At 41.3% G+C, this 16,979-nt stretch overlaps 1 protein-coding gene across 1 annotated transcript; it reads left to right on the top strand.

The window, feature by feature from the left end:
• Window positions 1-1,616: 1,616 nt before the first annotated feature.
• Window positions 1,617-5,524, top strand: TAAR1 (trace amine associated receptor 1). Its single transcript, XM_043510983.1, has one exon. The coding sequence runs from the start codon at window positions 1,749-1,751 to the stop codon at window positions 2,754-2,756; it is 1,008 nt and encodes a 335-aa protein (XP_043366918.1). The 5' UTR covers window positions 1,617-1,748; the 3' UTR covers window positions 2,757-5,524.
• Window positions 5,525-16,979: the final 11,455 nt, after the last annotated feature.

The following is a 16,979-nucleotide window of genomic DNA, read 5'->3' as shown; positions in this document are numbered from 1 at the left end:
GCTGCCTAGCCGCTCGGTCCCTAGTCTGTAGCAGTGTATGAGATTCTTCTGTCCTAAGTGCAGGGCTCTGCACTTGTCCTTGTTGAACCTCATCAGATTTCTTTTGACCCAATCCTCTAATTTGTCTAGGTCCCTCTGTATCGTATCCCTACCCTCCAGAGTATCTACCTCTCCCAGTTTAGTGTCATCTACAGACTTGCCGAGGGTGCAATCCATACCATCCTCCAGATCATTAATGAAGATATTGAAGAAAATCAGCCCCAGGACCGACTCTTGGGGCACTCCGCTTGATACTGGTTGCCAACTAGACATGGAGCCATTTATCACTACTCATTGAGCCCGATGAACTAGCCAGCTTTCTATCCACCTTATAGTCCATTCATCCAGCCTATACTTCTTTAAATTGCTGACAAGAATACTGTGGGACATAGGTGACATATACATACATATTAATGACTGCTATTTCATATTTACATCTGTTATTTTTTGCCTAACCTGATGTTTGCATGTTCTTTGTGGTGTATCTGTTAAGTTTAAAGAGGATATAAACTTAGGTAGCCCCTCTGTACCAGCTTGCTTTAACGCATCCTCACGTATCTATGTTAAAGGTCACAACCATATATGGACCTTATGCTTTAGCTCATCATCACATATCTAGATGAAAGATCCTGAACATATATATGCTAACTTTGCCTAAGCTCAACATACAGAATGTGGCCTGTAAGTCCCTTGCGTTACAGCCAAAAATACTCTAATATAAATCTATAAACCTATTATTATAAAACAAATAATCAAACCCATAAGAAAAGATATATAGGCAAGCAAGCAGGCTAGCCCTATAGGCTACACTGATCATAGCCAGAAGGAAAGAGAAGAGTCCTGGGAACTAGTGTCAGCATAGCAACCAATCAAAGCATCCAGGGATAGGCAGGTTGGGAGGGAGAACAGGATGGATGGACAGAGGGAGGATGTAACTGTAGGTAAGTGATATTTACTAGACGCAGATCTGAGAGTATTTGTTGCCAGATCAGAATCTTCCTTGACTTAGTGGAAAGCTTCTGTTCTCTCCAGATGTTACCATCTGTGTGTCTGGCCTGCCCACTTTGATGTCTATATTTTTGAGTTATGTCTCCAAGAAGCTGCTGCCAAGTGGGTTGCAGAATCTAAACCAAACAGTGTTCAGGAGGAATGTGAGTATTCTACGACACTGACTCTTCTTTAAAAGAACTTTTGAAAGAAAGATACAACCTAAAAAAAAAACAGTTTTAAAAAAAGAAAATCTGGAGGATATCTCCAGTCTCCTTACTGCTGCAGGGAGAGATCTATATCTGGTAAAATGTACATTTCCTGAGGCAGCTCTGTGGAGCTTCTGCTACTCATGATACAGGTAGCTGGTGGATAAGGGGGGCCAACAGGTGTGCTGTTGCATTAGCCGGACCACGATTCACCCCAAGGAGAGTCTCAGTTCAGAAAAAATCTAATGATTAAACTGGTTTTGAAACAGAATTACACTTTTATCCCCTCCAAGGCCTTAATGAATTAAATAAAATTAATTTTCTAAAAGTTCTGGTAGATTAATATGTTTATTGTTTTCTTTTTTCTCTCTGCAGTTACTTTGGTGGGATGAATACCCAGGAAAACAATAAAAAACTCTAAATGTATTTCAGCATTAGGACAAAAGTTGCCTGTGCAACATCCAGCAGGCTGAGACTACACTGTACTTAAGTGGGTTTGAAATCTCAGGAAAGATGCAGTTTTGCTGTGAATCTGTAAATGGCTCCTGCATAAAAAGCAACTGGTCAAGCAATATCCGCATTTCCATGTATATCTTGATGGTGTGCATCATCCTGGTCACGTTGGCGGGAAATCTGACGGTTATCATCTCAATAGCGCACTTCAAGCAGCTCCATACGCCTACAAATTTCTTGATCCTTTCCATGTCCACTGTTGACTTTTTGTTGGGGTGCTTCATCATGCCTTACAGCATGGTGAGGTCTGTGGAGAACTGCTGGTACTTTGGAGAACTCTTCTGCAAAATCCACACTAGCACGGACATTATGCTCAGCACCGCCTCCATTTTCCATCTTTCCTTCATTTCTGTTGATCGCTACTGTGCTGTGTGTGACCCACTGAGATACAAATCTAAGATAAATACTTGCATCATAGTGGTCATGATCGTCATAAGTTGGACCGTCCCTGCCATTTTTGCCTTTGGGATGATCTTTCTGGAGCTAAACTTAAAAGGAGCAGAAGAGATTTTCTATAATCATATCCACTGTGTTGGCGGCTGCTTTGTCTTCTTTAGTGAAACTTCAGGTGTGGTGGCCTCCATGATTTCCTTCTACATCCCTGCATTTGTTATGTTGTGCATCTATGGGAAAATATATGCTATAGCCAACAGGCAGGCAAGATCCATGAAAGATGCAGCTAGCCAAACACAAATCAGATTTGAGATGAAGCACCACATTTCACCAAGTAGAGAAAGGAAAGCTGCAAAGACATTAAGCATAGTCATGGGTGTTTTTCTCATATGCTGGTCTCCGTTTTTCTTCTGTACTGCCACTGACCCCTTTATGAATTACTCAACACCACCTATTCTTATTGATGCATTGGTGTGGTTTGGTTACCTGAATTCTACATTTAACCCATTAGTATATGCATTTTTTTACATGTGGTTTCGCAGAGCACTAAAACTGATTCTGTTTGGTAAAGTTTTCCAAGAGGACTCTTCCAGGACTCAATTATTTTTAGAATAACATACTTAGAATTTTTGGACTCACTACATTTAGCAATTGGCTGGAGATTGTGCTTTCAAAAATAGCAGCTAAAAGAGAAGAAAATCAAGAGCTGTTTGTGAAGACTGGTTCAGGTAGCAAACTGTGGTACCTTGAACTTCGTCTCAGTACAGACTGGAACTTGCCCCAAATTAGGCTTAGCGCTTTGGTTATTATGAACAATGATTTATTTAGCACTTACAATGTGCTGAGCTCTTTACAATACACACAAGCAAAGAGGAAGCTTGCAATTTAAAAGAACATTCAATCACTTTGTGCAGAGAAATCATGTAATTCTGATATACTAAGCACTGGGTTTTTTGGAAGGCCTGTCTCACATTTTTATAAAGCAAGCGCTCAACAGATTTTGTTGCTGAACTGAGGTTTGTGTGAATCTGCTGCCCTGTAAGCAGAGCAACAAAGGGCTTTCCTTTTGGATTTCCACCGAAGACCCAAAGATGAAAGGCTATAGCTTTTATCATAAAGCTATTCTCCTTTCAGTGTGTGTGTATATATATATATATTTCTTAAGTGATAATTTTAAGATCCTAATGTTAAATAATACCAAAACAGTACCAAATGTAAGTAAACTTTAGCAAACAGAACTCAGAAGCAACATTGAACGTCTAGTGGCTAGAATCTGAAAATCATTGCAAATTTTATTACCAGTATCCTCTACTGGTTGCAAGCAGATGATACTATTCTGTTACATAAAATGAACAATGTAAAAGGTGTAGAGACTACATGTTTTAGCTAAGAGGCATTGTTATTTTAACAAATGGCAACAAAAAAAATTTTAAGACACTTTTTGTCGACTTTTAAAATATGACACTGCTATGCTAAAATGAATATCATGCTACCAAACTGAAACAGAAATAATATCTCAGGCCTGATCTTGCAACACTACAAGGAGTAATACTTACTACTGGGCACAGTCATTACTGAGCAGTCAGTGCACCTAGACTCTATAGTAAGAGCTATACGCAGTAGTAAATGATTACAGTATCAAGTCCTGTGCTCATATGGATAGGAAAAGTATGTGCCATTTGTTGCATCTTGTCTCTTACTCTATGTTTTGTACAACACCTAAGATAAGGAGAATGCAAGTTGCCTATTATTGTTTCATTGGGAAATTAAAATGATGCTACCTTTCACCAGACCAAACTATCAATACTCCCTGTTGTCTCTTTTATTCTATTATTGTTACGCTGACATTTTGTAAATCTGTATCCCCCAAAACTAACTAAAATAAACAATTCTGGATTATACTGCAGCTGGCCAAATGTGTTAGTGAAGGTTTTTATCTCCAATGATAGTATGAATATTTCATTGTTTTACATGCATTTATAAATTATTAAGAAAGTAACTAATAACAGATAAATTAACTGATAATTAAAGAGTAAAAAATCAACCCCCTTTTCTTCTTTACTCTATAGAGGAAACAACCCCCCCCCCTTTTCTTTTCTTTTCTTTTCTTTTCTTTTCTTTTCTTTTCTTTTCTTTTCTTTTTTGGTGCAGCTTACTTCCTTCTCCCTGATGGCTCAGATAAGATGGCTGGCACACTGGAGAGAGAGAGAGAGAGGGTAGGTCCTCCTTACTCTTGCCCACCCACTTCTTACTCACCTGCACAGTATGGATTGTAGGGAGCCCACAGTGAATGTCCCTCCTCCCCCCGAGTTGCTATCTGAGATATAGGTAGCCAGTGCAGGGAAGAAAGGGGCCTCATTATGTCACGATACTTCTCTGCATAAGTGTACAGCAAGGGTCATGATCTGGCCCTTGGGGAAAAAAATGGAAAAATTATGAAGCATTGTTCTTCAATGGAATCTTTTACAAAATATAGAGGGTTGAGGATGGTCTTCTGGTAACAGTTCCCTGAAAAACATCATCTACAGCCAATCACCAAGCAATGAAATCATCTGCTCTGAACTAGACCATAAGGCCACCACTATTTTAGCATCCTTCAAATCCTTCCTCAAGACCAACTTCTACCATGAAGCCCACAGGAAACTCAACCAACAAAGGCTAGGGATGTAACCAGGAGAGACTTCTGATATTTATTTGGTTTATATGTTAAGTAGCTTATAATTGCTTCAGGAAATTATCTATTACACAGAAATGTGAATATTGAGATTGATGAGTGGTGTAAGCAAGCAGGAATGTGTGTGTATGTTAGAGCCATGTTCTAAGTAACACCATAAATGAACAAATGAGCGATTGCAGGCTTAGATGATTTGGTCACTGTGGCATGACACTCCATATTCTTCATAGAAATATTGTTATGATATGAATATGGCCTAAGATATATTTTTATACAAGATGGGTCTTGTAAGATATCATTGGAAAGGTTATAATTTACTAAACGTGATTGTCCAATCTGCATGCATGTATCATTTCTGTATCTGACGTTAGGAATATTGACTATGTAACAATTACAACTGTGTGTGTACTTAGGAGAACGCTCATCAGACAATAAGCAATCATCCTGAAAATACCTGAGGAGACAAAGGAACTAACCTGAAGGGAAAGGCGGGGTGATTCCAGATTGAGACAGGGGTCCAGTGTGTAAGAAGAGATAACTGGAACTCTAAGCTACAGAAACTCTGCAACTTGAAACCAGTCTCTTTAAGATCTTAAGTTTAGTATGCCTGTTTTGTTTTATTTGCTTAGTAATCTGCTTTGTTCTGTTTGCTATCCCTTATAATCACTTAAGATTTACCTTTAATAGTTAATAAACTTATTTCTTGTTTATAACATAACCCAGTTTGTGCCATTTATAACTGGGGGAGGGGAGAAGTTGAGCATATCTCTCTTCACATTGAGGGAGAGGGTGAATTTTTATGAGCTTGCACTGTGCAGATCTTTCTATACAGCGCAAGACAATATTATCTTGGGTGTATTTTCCAGACAGAAGCTGCACTTAAGTGCTGGGCAATTTCCTAGCTGAACCTTCCCATGAAGAATTGTTTGCAGACTCTGTGTGATTCTATAGCTGGTGCTCCCTACCTGTGTGTGTGCTGCCAGAGGCTGGAGAGCCTGATTCAGTAAAACAGGGAGAGGAAGCCCAGGCTAGTGGAGCAGGTGGGCTCAGTGAAATCCCAATGTATCAGGTGGCATCCCAGAAGGGGGGTCCAACCTGTCAGTCACCTAAATCACAGTCCTGGCATCTATCTGGGTAAGAGAGTCCAGGAGATCAGGAACTGAATGGAAAAGACAGAGAGGCTGGCCCAAGAAGGAGTGGTGGGATGTCATAAAGGAAGACATATTGGTGTGGTGTGATGGAGGATATGGGATGGAACCAATTTCAAGGGAGAGGATTCATAGAGTGGATCCCAGTTGAGGGGGGAGGGATAGCTCAGTGGTTTGAGCATTGGCCTGCTAAACCCAGGTTTGTGAGTTCAATCTTTGACAGGGCCATTTAGAGATCTGGGGCAAAAATTGGGGATTGGCCCTGCTTTGAGCAGGGGGTTGGACTAGATGACCTCCTGAGGTCCCTTCCAACCCCAATATTTTATGATGAAGGAAGAATTTGGTTTAAATATTAATAGCTGACTACAAATCATCTTGCTGAGCTCATAGCTGGCATATGTAAATCCATGCTCTTATTGTTTCCCTGATTCTCCTACCCTCATCCCTTTTTATTATTACATCCACTGTTTCACCATGTCTTTTATTCAATGTTTTGTCCAGCACCTAGCATAATGAGTCCCTGAGCCTGACTAATGTCATGCATTGGGTGCTACTGTAGTACAGATAAAAGTAACAATAAGGATTGACAGCTGTATGCATCCATACTTTTATAACCATTTGATGTGTATTGTAAGTTCTTCATGGCAGGGGATCTGTATTTGTCTGATTTTAGGAGGCATCATGCACATCTAATTGAACTATCTAAGGCATATATATTATTATTATTTAGATTACACTGGGGAAAAGGTAACTATGCCCCTCCCTGAAATGTTGAATGTTGTTGGGGTTATGATTACTGGGTGGCATAACATACTATATCAGGAGGTAAGATGGGTTAGTAATGGCATATACAAATCCAGAATGGCACAAGTTCATAGAATTAATTCCCAGGTGGCCCACTTGCCAATCTAAATTGCTGGGAGCCACTATCCTGATTGTTTCCAGACAGGCTGGCGGGTAGCTGAGTAATGTTCTCAGCTGGTGCCAGTGCTGTGTCCCTACTCCTTCCTTCCCTGCACACCTGACCGCTGTATGTACTTTTCAGGATTGGGCTGTGTAGGTTTGGTTGGGTTTTGGGACATCTGCTCACCTGCTGGGTTCTGAACTCTCAAGAAGCCTTATTAAACTTTACAAAACCTCCCATTGCAATGAACAAAGCTGAATGTAGCTCTCTGGCTTCATTTGAGTTTAAGGGTTCTAATAAGCCTCAGCTCAAAGGCTTTCAAACCACCTGACCTGAAACCAACACAAATGTTAATTGAAGCCCATACAATACTGGATTGCAATAAAAGCAAATGAGGTTAAAAGGGTTCAGTAATTTCATTCACTATTAAATGTTTCTTTTCTGAAGAGCCTGATTTTTGCACCCTCTGAAGTCAAAGAGTTTTGCCACTGACTTCAATGGGACCCATTACTACAGTCCTAATAGCGCTTCTCTACCAGGCTTCCACTTGCCCATGTCACTGCTGTTTTGGGCCTCTTTCCAGCAGAGAATTTTTACACGTCCTTCTCCAGGAAGTACTTGCAGTAGGCAGCGCTAGCATTAAGTTAGGGAGTGAGGGTGTCTGTAAGTTTCACATAAACTGTGGGAGGGTTGGAGCACTGGTGGGAGGCCAAAGGATATGCTTTTAAGACCAATTGTCTGGGGCCAGCACTAAGCATGTGCTCTAGGGATTAGCTGCTGACACACAGGATGCTCACATTGAAGTTTGAAGATTGGGCAATTTATTTATTCAAGGAGGTGAAAATATAACCTATTATTGGAGTTTTAGCTGAATATCCCCAATTGTGTTTTTACAGGGTGGGAGTGGAACAGTGGAGAGAGAGAGAAGTGGTGCATGATTCTGGCTTCCTCCAAGCACTGAGGCCAGTCCTGGAGCATCTCCGTGGGATAGCACATGCAACCAAAACAAAAGAACCACCCTACTAGTTTGTTGTACCAAATCAGCACAAGCTGTGAATCTAACATCTCAGATAGTGTTAATGTGATAGTAATAGCCTTAATGTCCAGCCACGCCTGTGACAAAGCAATACCTCTCATACCAACTAGTCCAGCCACAGAGCAGTAGCTGCAATGGTAGCAGCTGGCCCTGGTAACAGCTACAGCAGTTTGTGAATGTTATTTCTCTGCAGAAGTCACTAGTAGAGGCCTTCACACAAAAACTACTAGCAAATTGGAATATGGGCCTCACCAAACTAAGAAGGCAGATTTTCTTGCTCTTAATAATTTATGGCTATAACACAAACTGTTTTTGCACGTGGCACAATTGAGAAAAAGTTTCAGAAATAACTGCTTTCTCTTGATTAGCTAAAGTTTATAGTTTCCCAAAGCGCCTTGTTCCCTTCTGTTTACAGACTCTGTGGTCCCTGGAGACACAGCTACTTTAATGAAGTCTTGAACTATTTGCTTTCATTAGACCCAATTACTGCCAGTTATTACTCGTGATGCCGAAAGTGTACAAAAGAGGTGTGTTAATGAGGCCCTGTGGTCTCTATTTGAACCCAACAATTTGGCAAATTGGAAGTGAGAAAAATGCTTTGTGCTTTTGTCAGATTGGATTATAAATTATAGTCAACGGAGCAGAATGTAAGCAAGTGCACCTTCAAAGTGTCATCCTGTAAATAAAGTGCTAAGGGCATTGTTAAATTTGTTATCCACACATCTAGTTACTGACCCTATTAAACACTTCCCAGATGACTGCTTTTTTCAAAACAAATGTGTCTCTAATGGCTGAGATCATGTTTTAACTTTTATGAAAACTTCTTTTAGCAATTATTCTGGGCTTGACATTAAGAAAGCATTTTCTCTTGCTAAACATGTGTATGTTCATTTTGTGTGTTAACGTACAACTTCCTCCATTTCATAGGTGTTGGGAAAAGGGTGCGGGGGGAGGGTTCTGCTGCACCCCCCTGGCTTGAAGTGGATTCCATTATCTACAGGGTTTACAGTTTGGTTCAATGGCTTTCAGCACGCCCACTATAAAAATTGTTCCAGCACCCCTGCTCCATTTTGCTGCTAATAATGGCAAAGGCAAAGGTCCCATTAACCCAAAGTCTATTGCTAAGCAGCAGTTCTGCAGAAAAGGATGTGGAGATTACAGTGGATGAGAAGCTGTACATGAGTCAGCAGTATACCCTTGTTGCCAAGAAGGCCAACGGCATATTGGGCTGTATTAGTAGGAGCATTGCCAGCAGATCAAGGAAAGTGATTATTCCCCTCTATTCGGCACTGGTGAAGCCACACCTGGAGTACTGCATCCAGTTTTGGTCCCCTCACTACAGAAGCGATGTGGACAAATTGGAGAGAATCCAGCAGATGGCAACGAAAATGATTAGGGGGCTGGGGCACATGACTTACGAGGAGAGGCTGAGGGAACTGGGGTTATTTAGTCGACAGAAGAGAAGAGTGAGGGGAGATTTGATAGCAGCCTTCAGCTACCTGAAGGGGGGTTCCAAAGAGGACGGAGCTAGGCTGTTCTCAGTGGTGGCAGATGACAGAACAAGAAGCAGTGGTCTCAAGTTGCAGTGGGGGAGGTCTAGGTTGGATATTAGGAAACACTATTTCACTAGGAGGGTGGTGGAATGGGTTACCTAGGGAGGTGGTGGAATCTCCATCCTTAGAGGTTTTTAAGACCCGGCTTGACAAAGCTCTGGCTGGGATGATTTAGTTGGTGTTGATCCTGCTTTGAGCAGGGGATTGGACTAGATGGACTAGATGACCTCCTAAGGTCTGTTCCAACCCTAATATTCTATGATTCTATAATTTCAATTTTGTGCTTTATTCATTTCCAGAACCCAGAGACAGAATTAAAGCCCAACACAGGAGTATTTAAAACAGTTACATTAAAAAACAAGCACACAACAGCACCAATGCAACATTATGACTGACATATTAAGCTGTTTAGTAGTACATCAAGACCAAGCAGAGACGGCTAGAAAAATAACAGGTGAGTCCTGTTCCTGCCCAAGAGGCATGGCTGGAATGCACAGCAATGTTAGGTGTATCGATGGGAATTGGCGCAATGGCAGAATCCGGTCTGGTCTGAACCAATTCTCCCTGAGTCTGGACCAGCCCTCCCCAATCAGAACAGCAGATCTGAACAGAGATGCTTCTCTCCGTCATGGGGCGAATCAAAATCCTGAACCTCGACACACTGAACGCAAGCGCTAGAAATCTAGATCCGAGCCCAGCCTTCTCCAAGCTGGTGAACTTGTCTGTGGACTGTCTAATACATAGCAGTCTCCAGCTATGAACTTGGATCCAAATACAGCTCCCAGGTGTGGACCTAGGGAGGATGGGTTTGGGCCCATCTCTGGTTAATAGTGAAACTGGGGGAAATCTTATTATAAGAACATGGTGATTTCATAAGCCTCAGGTGAATAAACATGGGGAAATAGTTTTACTTTACTATTTCCCCATGTCTATTCCCCCTCCCCCCCCCACTGTTCCTCACATGTTCTTGTCAACTGCTGGAAATGGCCCACCTTGATTATCACTACAAAAGGTGTTTTTTCCCCCTCTCCTGCTGGTAATAGCTCACCTTACCTGATCACTCTCCTTACAGTGTATATGGTAACACCCATTGTTTCATGTTCTCTGTGTATATAAAATCTCCCCACTGTATTTTCCACTGCATGCATCCGATGAAGTGAGCTGTAGCTCACGAAAGCTTATGCTCAAATAAATTTGTTAGTCTCTAAGGTGCCACAAGTACTCCTCATAGATCATGTTTTCTAGATCTTTAAACATTTTTGTTGCTCTTTTCTGGACTTTCTCCAATTTGTCCAAATCGTTCCTGAAATGTGGCACCCAGAGTTGGACACAATCCTCTGGTTGAGGCCTAATCAGAGTGGAGTAGAGCAGAATTACTACTTCTCGTGTCTTGCTTACAATACTTCTGCTCATACATCCCAGAATAGTGATTGCTTTTTTTTGCAACAGGGTGTTACATTGTTGACTCCTATTTAGCTTATAATCCACTATGACCCTCAGACTCCTTTCTGCAGTACTCCTTCCTAGGCAGTCATTTTCCATTTTGTATGTGTGTAACTGATTGTTCCTTCCTAAGTGGAGTACTTTGCATTTGTCCTTATTGAATTTCATCCTGTTTACTTCAGACCATTTCTCCAGTTTGTCCAGATCATTTTGAATTTTAATTCTAACCCCCAAAGCACTTAAAACCCCTTCTAGCTTGGTATTGTCTGCAAACTTTATAAGTGTACTCTCTGTGCCATTATCTAGATCCTTGATGAAGATATTGAACAGAACCAGATCCAGGACTGATCATTATGAAATTAGGACACTTCAAAAGGTAAGGATACCCACAAATCACATCTTATTTTATCCTTTACATAAATAGCAAACAAAAGCAGATTGATAACAAGGAAAACAGAAGTAGAAAACATTTAAATGCACGCAAACATGGCTGTGTTTACTTTCTTGGGAGCAAGCATTGCTTTTGAAATTATCTGTCTATTTTAAGGCTTTTTATAGTGCTCATAATTGTGGTACCTAAGGCCCTGATTCAGGAAAGCACTTAGGCATGTGCTTAATTCCTTTCCTGAATAGAGTTGTTTCCCTGGATCAGAGCCTAAGGCCCAGGTACTCAAAGGTATTCAGGCACCTAACTTGCACTGATTTCCAGAGGAATTAGGTGCCCAAATACTTTTGAGGATCTGGGCCTAAATCCTGAAATTAACATCCTTGAAATCCTACTCTCAGTCATGCATTAACCAGGTTTGTTTACATTTCCTTGGCTGAGTGGGATTTTTACTAGAGCTTTTTGCCTCCAGGCTTCCAGTTTAAATCTAGCCAAAGTCAGTATTGACCAAACTGTTTCTAGGTAATAACTGTTCAGTGGCCTTCATAAAATGAATTTGAGGTCTCAGTCCAATTCCTAGCAGGAAATTGTCCACATCACAAAATCCTCCTCCCCCCTCCAGTGGGCATACTTGTTAGCAGATTGAGCAGAGATATCAAGAACTGAATAGGCTATGAGCCTAATATGTCTACATTGAACAGTTAGCCCATGGTCTTACCTGGGGTTTAGCCTTAACCCACCCCTACCATCCACACAGAAAGCCTCTGACCTTAGATGTGCTCTAAGCCTGTGTAGCTTACTCAGCTTGGGTGTGTGGGTTAGAGCCCAATGCTGATAGTCCTTCAAAAGCCTTCCCACAATCTCCCCCCACCCCACCCCGCCACACAAAGGACAGACAAGTTCTTTCCCCCAGAGCCTCTCAGCACAAAGAACCAGGGGACATGCCCCCCAGACTCACACAGATAGGGGCCTACCAAATCATGGTCCATTTGGGTCAATTTCACAGTCATAGGATTTTAAAAATACTAAATTTCATGATTTCAGCTATTTAAATCTGAAATTTCACAGTGTTGTAATTATAGGGGTCCTGACCCAAAAAGGAGTTGTGGGTGGGTTGCAAGGTTATTTCAGGGGGAGGTTGCACTACTGCTACCCTTACTTCTGTGCTGCTGCTGGCAACGGCACTGCCTTCAGAGCTGGGCAGCTGAAGAGCGGGCAGCTGCTGGCCAGGATTCCAGCTCTGAAGGCAGAGCTGCTGCCAGCAGCAGTGCAAAAGTAAGGTTGCATGGTATGGTATTGCCACCCTTACTGCTGTACTGCTGTTGGCGGCGGGCTGCCTTCAGAGCTGGGTACCCAGCCAACAGCTGCTGCTCTCTGGTCGCCCAGCTCTGAAGCCAGTGCAGAAATAAGGATGGTGTGATTACTATGAACAAAAGTATTGTCAAGATTGAAATGAACAAAATGTTAGGCCTCAAACTTCCAGAAGCTTCAGAAAGCAAGCTTTGCAGAATTAAACTGAAACTTGAGGTCAGGATGTGCTACAACCAGATAACACTTTAGGCTGACTAATATGTATTGAGTTAATCTATGCACCCGCGCATAGCTTATAATATTAAAGCAACCACATTTAACATAATCGGCTACATGGAGATAAACTATGCACTGACGCATAGTTTATAATATCAAAGTAACCACACTAACCACACTAAGATTTTGGCCCACCCTGGTTGGTGGTCTGTTTTAAAACACAGCCGACAGACAAGATAAAAAGTACGAAGGCACAGGACTAAGGTGTGTGGGTTTGATCATAAGGGGACCCCTCTTTGATCGGGAAACCTGACTCACACCCCCTGAACCGAAGGGACAGGCACTTCTCGACTGTCTGTACCTAGCCAGTGCAGAAAACGGCTGATTGAAGGTTAATGTATTTTCGGATGAATGCAGGGTAAGATTATGGAGTAAAGAAGTCTGGTTGCTCGAGCTGAATTGATCTCAAGTTTGTATCAATACTATAGTGTTAAGAATAGTAGTAGGTAGTTGATGAATAACATTACGTGTACTTGTGCTTGTCTTCAGTATAACTTGCCATTTATATTAATCATTATTCAGTGCTTGTCTTTAATCTTTCTTTTCTTATTTTGTTTGTGTTGTCTTTATAGCCGGAAGTCATTAAAAACCTTTTTTAAGGAATAATTAGTAGTTTCGTTTTCTCTTATACGGGCACTTCTCAACCTCATTACATCTGTGTTGTGTGGTGGGAAGCAGTGATCACCCAGGGCACAATTAGGGCCCTGATGCATGTCCCCTTCTTCCTTCATCTCCACAGGTGGCAATACTGCAATCCCCAGAAAATAACCTTGTGACCCTCTGTGATGTTATTGGCTTGAAGTGGGACCATATAGAACATTGTTGTAACCAAGGTCCTGTAGTGGCATCAAATCTTGTATAAAGGGGGTCGAATAAGGTGTCTAAGACAAGGTTATGGTTTTCTGATTATGCTTATGTGATTATGTGTATCATTTTTGTAGTTAAAGTTACGAATATGGCTCTCTACGGTCTATATTTCAAACTTATGCTATGCTTCTGGGTGACACCCCAGACAAGCTGGTTTCAGCACTGTCTATCCTGCTTGATGACCCATTAAGGACCATCAGCTATACAACTGACCCATTGAGAGAAGGCAGACGCGCCTTGCGACTCAGCAAGGTATGCAGGGACATGCCTATGGACAGAACTCTGAGGTTTTTCCATGCCATGTGATGGAATGCTTGTCTGTGGAACAAAGAAAGAAAGACCACATGGTAAGAGAATATAAAAAGCTGCTGCAGCTCCTCCATCTGGTCTTCAATCCTGCTTCATACTTTGCTACACTGAAGCTTTGAACCAAGGACTGAAAGACCCATCCCAGCTGTGGATGTACTCCAGACACTTGATTTGAACCTGCAGTTTATTCCATCACTGCTACAAGCCTGAACCAAGAACTTTGCCATTACTGTATGTAATTGATTCCATTTAACCAATTCTTGCTCTCATCTATATCTTTTTCCTTTTATGAATAAACCTTTAGATTTTAGATTCTAAAGGATTGGCAACAGCGTGATTTGTGGGTAAGATCTGATTTGTATATTGACCTGGGTCTGGGGCTTGGTCCTTTGTGATCGAGAGAACCTTTTTTCTTTTACTGGGATATTGGTTTTCATAACTATCTGTCCCCATAACGAGTGGCACTGGTGGTGATACTGGGAAACTGGAGTGTCTAAGGGAATTGCTTGTGTGACCTGTGGTTAGCCAGTGGGGTAAAAGCAAAGTCTTCTCTGTTTGGCTGGTTTGGTTTGCCTTGATGTGCATAAAACCCCAACCTTGGGCTGTAACTGCTCTGCTTTAAGTACTTTGTCCTGAATTGGCACTCTCAGTTGGGTCCCACCAGAACAACGTTCTATATGGTTCCAGTTCAAGTCAATAACGTCACACCCTCCTGCAACTCTCTTTTGGGTCAGGACTCCCCATTTGAGAAACGCTTGTCTCCCTGTGAAATCTGTATAGTATAACGTAAAAGCACACAAAAGACCCAATTTCACAGGGGGAGACAAGATTTCACGATCCGTGACGTGTTTTTCATGACCACGGATTTGGTAGGGACCTACACATAGGTGAGGGCAGAAACAGTGAGGACACAGTGATGTGGGTTGGGCTTTGCTATGGGGATTCTCACACCTGGATGCCAATCACCCAGGTAAACTGTGCAGTGTAGATAAAGGCTTAATGATGCTCTCTAGGACAGAAGTGAAGAACAATAGTGGGGCAACGTGGAGATACCTGCACTACTGGTGCTATGTTGATTCAATATCTATAAATAGTGGACATCAGTGTTTAAAGGAGTCAATGAAGCACCTTTCATGAGCACTGAATTTATGTTTGTTTTTAAAATTATAGAACTTCATATCATTGTAATTGGCTGGCAGTGTTTGCTAGTAGGTGTTGATCTTACCAGGAAAAGATTAGGTGATTGCTGACTCCTTGAGGCAAATGGCTTGTTACCCCATCTGGTTGTGATGGAAGTTGGAGTGGCTCTTTAGATGAAGAGGATGCAGGTTATGGGCTGAGTGGTGCATGGGGGGGTGGGAGTCCTAGGAGCAGTCAAGCAGGGGAGGGAAGGTTTGAGCTGATCTTTGTGTTGCATTTTCCTTAATTTTTGGTGTTAATAAAATAGCTAACTTACCTCTAAGATCAAATATTCCTAGTGCACATTACCATTTAATTTGACTTTCATTTGCTGTTCTTTGGAGTTAGCAAGTGATATGGTATCAGATAATTCTTATGATTTTTATGTATTTTTCCAACATAATGTTGGGAAATGTTTCCTTGTTTATCTTTAGTGCAGTTTCCCTATAGGTGCCTTTAAATGTGCTTAACTTTAAAATTAGTGGCCTAATTTTCTTCAAACTTGACCAGTCCACTAGGTCTCACTCAAACTTAGAAGTCAAGCCAAGTTTGAAGATTGTGTGCTTGTGTAATATTGTGAGCGTGTTACCCATAAAAGGTCAGGGACATGTCATTTGAGTTGTAAAAATCTACAGAATCATAATTTCAGTGGTATCATCCTTTGCAACCTTGCAGGGGGAACTCGCTGCCCACCCTGGCTCTCAGCTCCAGGTCCTCTGGTTTATGGAAATTGTGCTGATACAGTGTCCTTTCTCCAGGAAGTATAATGATATCCACCATGATAAACCTAGAACAATTAAGTAGATATATATTTGAGAAAATATATATTTCAAAATCAGCATGTTTTAAATGATAATGTAACACAGGCATGTCAAACATGCAGCCCTCACAATGTTAAATTGTGGCTCTCGACTGACAGCACTGCGTCATCAGTTAATGCACAGAACTTGATACCTGATCAATTTTTTTAATGTTACAGATTACTATAAATTGAAGGAGTGCTTCAAGTTGTTTTGTCATCATCGGCAAAAAAGAAGCAGTTCAGTGATATTGATTATCAGTTTTGTTTATTTTGCCAAAATAGTTATAATGAGCACTGGTTAAGAGTCAGCATTCAGCCAAAAATTGCTGGAATCCATCAGCAAAAGGTATGCACAGTTACATAATGTACATTTCATAACATAAATACAATCCCAAAGTAATTTATTACAAAATCCTTATTTTTACTCTGGTCTTGATCATTTTTAGCTATCAATGGGGGAGTTATAGTGTACCAAGCTAGTGAGTAACTGAAGCTTTGGAGAATACCACTGTGGAGGAGCTGATTAAACACAATGCTCTGTGGCATCTTCTACGCTATAAGAAGTGCACCAATAACCTGAATTTGGCAAAGCTGGAGAAGAAGCACATTAAGCATCAGGAAAAAGTTGAAGCTGCCAGAGAACCTGACAACCCCAGAATTCCATAAAATTTCGAATGAAACATTAAGCATGACTGGTATGGCTTCCACAGAAATAATCAAGCATTATCTAGACAAATTAGGTGCTGTTAAATGCCAAGATGAGGCAATTTTAAAGCTACAGCTTACTCACACTGGCAACCCATTTGTGTATGATTAATATCATGACAAAAGAAACCTTCAGTGATGAGATAGCTAAAGATGTAAGTCAAATGGATACTTTGGGTTGTGACTTATATGGAACCTTCAAAACACAAGAATTATCCAAGGATCCATCAGTCTATGGGCTCCAAT

The sequence above is a fragment of the Dermochelys coriacea genome, chromosome 3 (assembly GCF_009764565.3).
Source record: "Dermochelys coriacea isolate rDerCor1 chromosome 3, rDerCor1.pri.v4, whole genome shotgun sequence".
Classification (NCBI taxonomy): Eukaryota; Metazoa; Chordata; order Testudines; family Dermochelyidae; genus Dermochelys; species Dermochelys coriacea.
This window is presented reverse-complemented; position numbering and strand designations above follow the sequence as displayed.